The 4,235-nt window shown below is 36.5% G+C and overlaps 1 protein-coding gene across 1 annotated transcript; it reads left to right on the top strand.

Annotated features, from left to right (window-relative positions):
• The first annotated feature begins 591 nt into the window (after positions 1–591).
• LOC123678394 lies at positions 592–2,683 on the top strand. The gene is made up of 2 exons (XM_045615402.1): positions 592–2,193; positions 2,540–2,683. The coding sequence occupies exon 1, from the start codon at positions 901–903 to the stop codon at positions 2,020–2,022; it is 1,122 nt and encodes a 373-aa protein (XP_045471358.1). The 5' UTR covers positions 592–900; the 3' UTR covers positions 2,023–2,193; positions 2,540–2,683.
• Positions 2,684–4,235: the final 1,552 nt, after the last annotated feature.

The raw sequence follows: 4,235 nt of genomic DNA, 5'->3' as shown, positions 1-4,235 counted from the left end.
CCGGAGGTCTAGGAATTTTATCGATCTACTACAGTAAAGTTTCGATTACGAAATCTACGTCAGGACTGTTGATTTTACTTACCTGATTGCATCAAGCATCATATATGTACCTGTAGAATTCCTGGAACTGCTGCTACCGCCATTTTTTTTCGTTCGTTCTTCTAACACCAAGGCCAGTATTAAACAAGACTGTGTGTAATAACTTTCAACTGCGAATTCCTGAACATCAAGGAAAAGTTTGGTGTACTTATTTCAAAACTGAGTGTGTGATTTACCTACGTGCCTTCTAGTAGAAATTACTAACCCTATATGAACATTATACAACCTATTATATTTTTTGCCAGAATATCAACGTTTCATTAATTCATTGTCACCTAAATAATGAACCACACATAGCTGCTTGTTTCTTGATTTTCGAACAGTTTAATAATCTTAATTAATTTGAGCTAAATCAAGTGGCGCCTATTTTTCATAGTTTAAGTATTGTAGTGTCTCAAAAATTATAAACCCACGACCTAAATGCTCTCTGGCGAACAGCTGCCGTTCGCATTTGTTGAAGTAAGAACTGCTGGCCAAATATACTTGGCGCCAGTCCACTTCTATAAAACATCCTGCTGACAACTAATATGATCCGTCTAGTGCGCATGCGCAGCTAGAAAAGTAATATGGCCGCTAAAGGTGGAGATGCAAGTTCTGTCAGACACGAATAGATAACGGCGTCACACCTTAAGCAGCAAACCTAACCTCCATTTTGTTTATATTTGTGTTTCCAAGTTTGTTAAATCAACGATTAAATTGTACAAAATACCTGTATTTGTCAATCCACTCTTACATGGTAGCAGAGCTTGTGACGTTAAAAGCAATCCACAATTAAGAAGAAGTTAAGTGTTAAATGATAAAATGAGTTATCAAGAAGAAATGGATCAATCCCACGTGTCAACCATGGAAGTTCCAGAAAACATTTTCGAGATGCTGACCAACCAAAGTTTTGTGCGACTACTTGCAGAAAAGCTTGGAAATCTAAACAATTCGAACACGTCCACGTGTAGCGGATCCGAAATAGCAGAGAAGGTGACCATGCCGGCGTTTGTGATACCGCATTACGAAAATAGTGACAAGTTAAAGGGCCACTCCAACTATAGGTCATGGAAACTTCGAGTCAAGCGTGACATGCTTGCTCTAGGACGCTCCCAATTCCTGAATTACGACATGGGTGGACCAGACTGCACAATGAGTAAAGTAGAAAAGCACATGTACAATGCTCAAGTGCTACAATATTTGGAAGCATCGTTGCAGCATGCTCCCAAAACTGTAATAGAGAATGAGCAGTCAGCAGCCGAAGCTTTCCAAAAGCTGACACAAATGTTTGGAAAAAATGACGTCCAGAAGATGGTTGAACTACTGGACAACTTCGGCAAGACGGTGTTCTACCCAAGGATGAATCCGGTCAATTTCGTCTCCCAGTTCGAGAAAGGTATACAAGAATTCAAGGAACTAGGTGTTCCATTGGACCCAAAAATAGTGGTGGCGTATTTCCTTCACAAGGTTAAGAATGCTAATGGATTCCTGGCATTCTTTACAACGATGACCACTTTACCCGAGGCAACCAGAACCTATGACTTTGTGAAAAATGCATTTTTAGAGGTAGCAAACTGCCAGTATTTCAGAGAGGTTGACAACAGTATGTATACAAGTAATAGTTTGAATGATATTTGTTCTGAATGTTTTGATGACACAGATAGGAATCTCGAGACCGAGATCAATGAAGTTTATACTGCATGTTCCTTATGTTTTGATTATCCCATTGGAGAATCTAATATGTTCACGAATAATCTTAATTCTGTTTCAGTTTTCTGCATTAAATGTGGAAAGAGTGATAATAATATATGTGATTTCTGTTTAGAGAGTCGACATGATAGGTCAAATAGGGAGCCCCATACGAAGAAAGAAACAAATTCAAAAGTCCTTCGTATTTTAAAGAGGAGAAAGGAGACAGTAGTCCCTATTCTATCGAGCAACTGAAAAAAATTAGGAAAATGACGCCAGCTGAAAAACGAGAAGCCAGCTGTAAAAAGTGTGGTTTATTATTCCATCGGTCAGCTGCATGTACCAACACAGAGAGATTCTGTTATTACTGTCATAAGAAAGGTCATGAAAAGAAGGACTGTAGGAAACTGAAGGAATACATATCTAGTAAGTCACTGTTTGATCTAAACAAGTTCTGTACGTTTGCAACATTTCTAGTTGATTCTGGTGCATCCCACCATGTGGTGAATGTACAAAATATTCTGTTGGGTTATGAGGCTTATGATAAGCCTATACCTGTTGTTTTGGCATCGGAAACTGGGAACATAGTGTCAATGGGTCAGGGAACTCTTCCATTACTTGTACAGTTTGGAAAAAGTTCGCACATTGTACATCTAGCTAATGTTCAGTATGTCCCGGTAATAAGGGATAATGTTCTCAGTGTCCGTGCATTTAACGTTCAGTTTGGAACAAGTCTTGTACTAAATGCTAATAATGGTTTTATTTTGTCTAGAAAATTAAGAAGAAAAATATCACTAGTTTTCGTTTCGGAAGGCGTGTATAGAGTATCAGCAAGGATAAATTCAAGTGGAACGAATAATGTTAATGTTAATAATGTCAATTATAAAGAAAATAAAAGTACAAATAAAATGTTTAATTTGAAAGAAAATTCCTGTAGTAAAATGAAACTCTCAGTTATCAAAACCAATACCGTTAATAATACAAAAAGAGAAACGCGTAAGCTACGTAAAAGATTCACTCGTGATCAGTTAAAAAGGTTGGCTCAAGAAGGTAGTATGTGGCACCGTAGAATGGGCCATATATCTTCATCTTATTTAGGAAAACTACCTAAAGTTGTTCAAGGAGTTGAAGAACTCACATATAATTTAAGTACAGGTAGTTGTTCAGTTTGTTCAAAAGCGAAAATGACCAGAAAAACATGCGCGAAAGAAAGAGATAGAGCTACTAGAGCTTGTCAAATTCTTCATGCTGATCTGTTAGTTATTAATCCGCCAACACAATACACAAAGAAAAAGTATGTTTTAATCGTTCTTGATGATTATTCTAGATATGCGCAAATTTTCCTGTTGAAACAAAAGTCTGAAACTTCTAAGTTTTTGAAATCTGCTCTTAATAGTCTTCAGTCATTATTTCCTGGTCCTGGTCAATTCAGTAAGTGACGGTGTGATAATGGAACAGAGTTTATCAGTGAAACAAGTCAACAAGTTCTCGATCAGTTTGGTATACAAATTCAGTTAGCAGAACCTTATCAGCATGAACATAATGGAACAGCTGAAAGGTTTAACAGAACACTCCAAGAAAGAGCTAGAGCCTTGTTATTTGAATCAGGCTTCCCAGTTACTTTTTGGGGTTTTGCTTTTTTGACCGCTTGCTATCTATACAACCGTACGCCTCATTCATCTGTAGATTTTCTCACTCCATATGAAAAACTTTATGAAAAACAAGCCGATCTGCAAAATATAAGAATTTTTGGTTCACAAGCAGAAGTTAAAAATGAAAATGTTCCAAAAGGTAGAAAGTTGAACACAAGATCTAGTACAATGTATTTAGTAGGGTATACCGATACTGGTTATTGTTGTATGACCCTAAAACACATAAGACAATTACATCTTGTAATGTTTTAATTAATGAAAATCTTACCTACAAGTCATGTGAATCAAAGTAATCAGTCCCTAGTGATGAACTTATAATTTCATCTGAACCACCTGAGTCCAGTAAGGACATACCTGTTATGCCTATTGATGGCAAATCTGTTGTTTCTAATGCAAACGAACCTGTTACAAACATACAAGTTGAACAAGAATCTGGTTCTGGAAGTCTAGTACAAAGGAACTCAGATAATTCAGTTGATCAAACAAGTGTAATGAATATGTTAGAAAATTTTTCAGTTAATTCTCAGATAAATAATGAGATAGAATATGAAGAAATTCCCGAGTTACAAGATTTTGATAATGAAGAAACCAGTGGACATGACATAAAAGTTTCAGTTAATGCCACAATTTTGAATCCATTTGGTTTTGTATATGATTCAAAGATATATCAGACAAGTAAAACACCTCAAACGTATCTAGAAGCAATCACCAGTTCAGAAAGTGGTAAGTGGATGACTGCCATTCAGTCAGAACTTGAAGCAATTAACCAACACAATGTTTGGGAAATTGTTGAAAGAAAACAAGGTATGAAAAGTA

This window comes from Harmonia axyridis, chromosome 4, assembly GCF_914767665.1.
Source record: "Harmonia axyridis chromosome 4, icHarAxyr1.1, whole genome shotgun sequence".
NCBI classification, from domain to species: Eukaryota; Metazoa; Arthropoda; class Insecta; order Coleoptera; family Coccinellidae; genus Harmonia; species Harmonia axyridis.
Note: the sequence above shows the minus strand (reverse complement) of the source record. Positions and strands in the feature narration are given on the sequence as shown.

What these genes read in the sequence shown, in the direction of transcription:
- LOC123678394 (XM_045615402.1), top strand. Translation starts at nt 901, where the DNA reads ATGAGTTATCAAGAAGAAATGGATCAATCCCACGTGTCAACCATGGAA.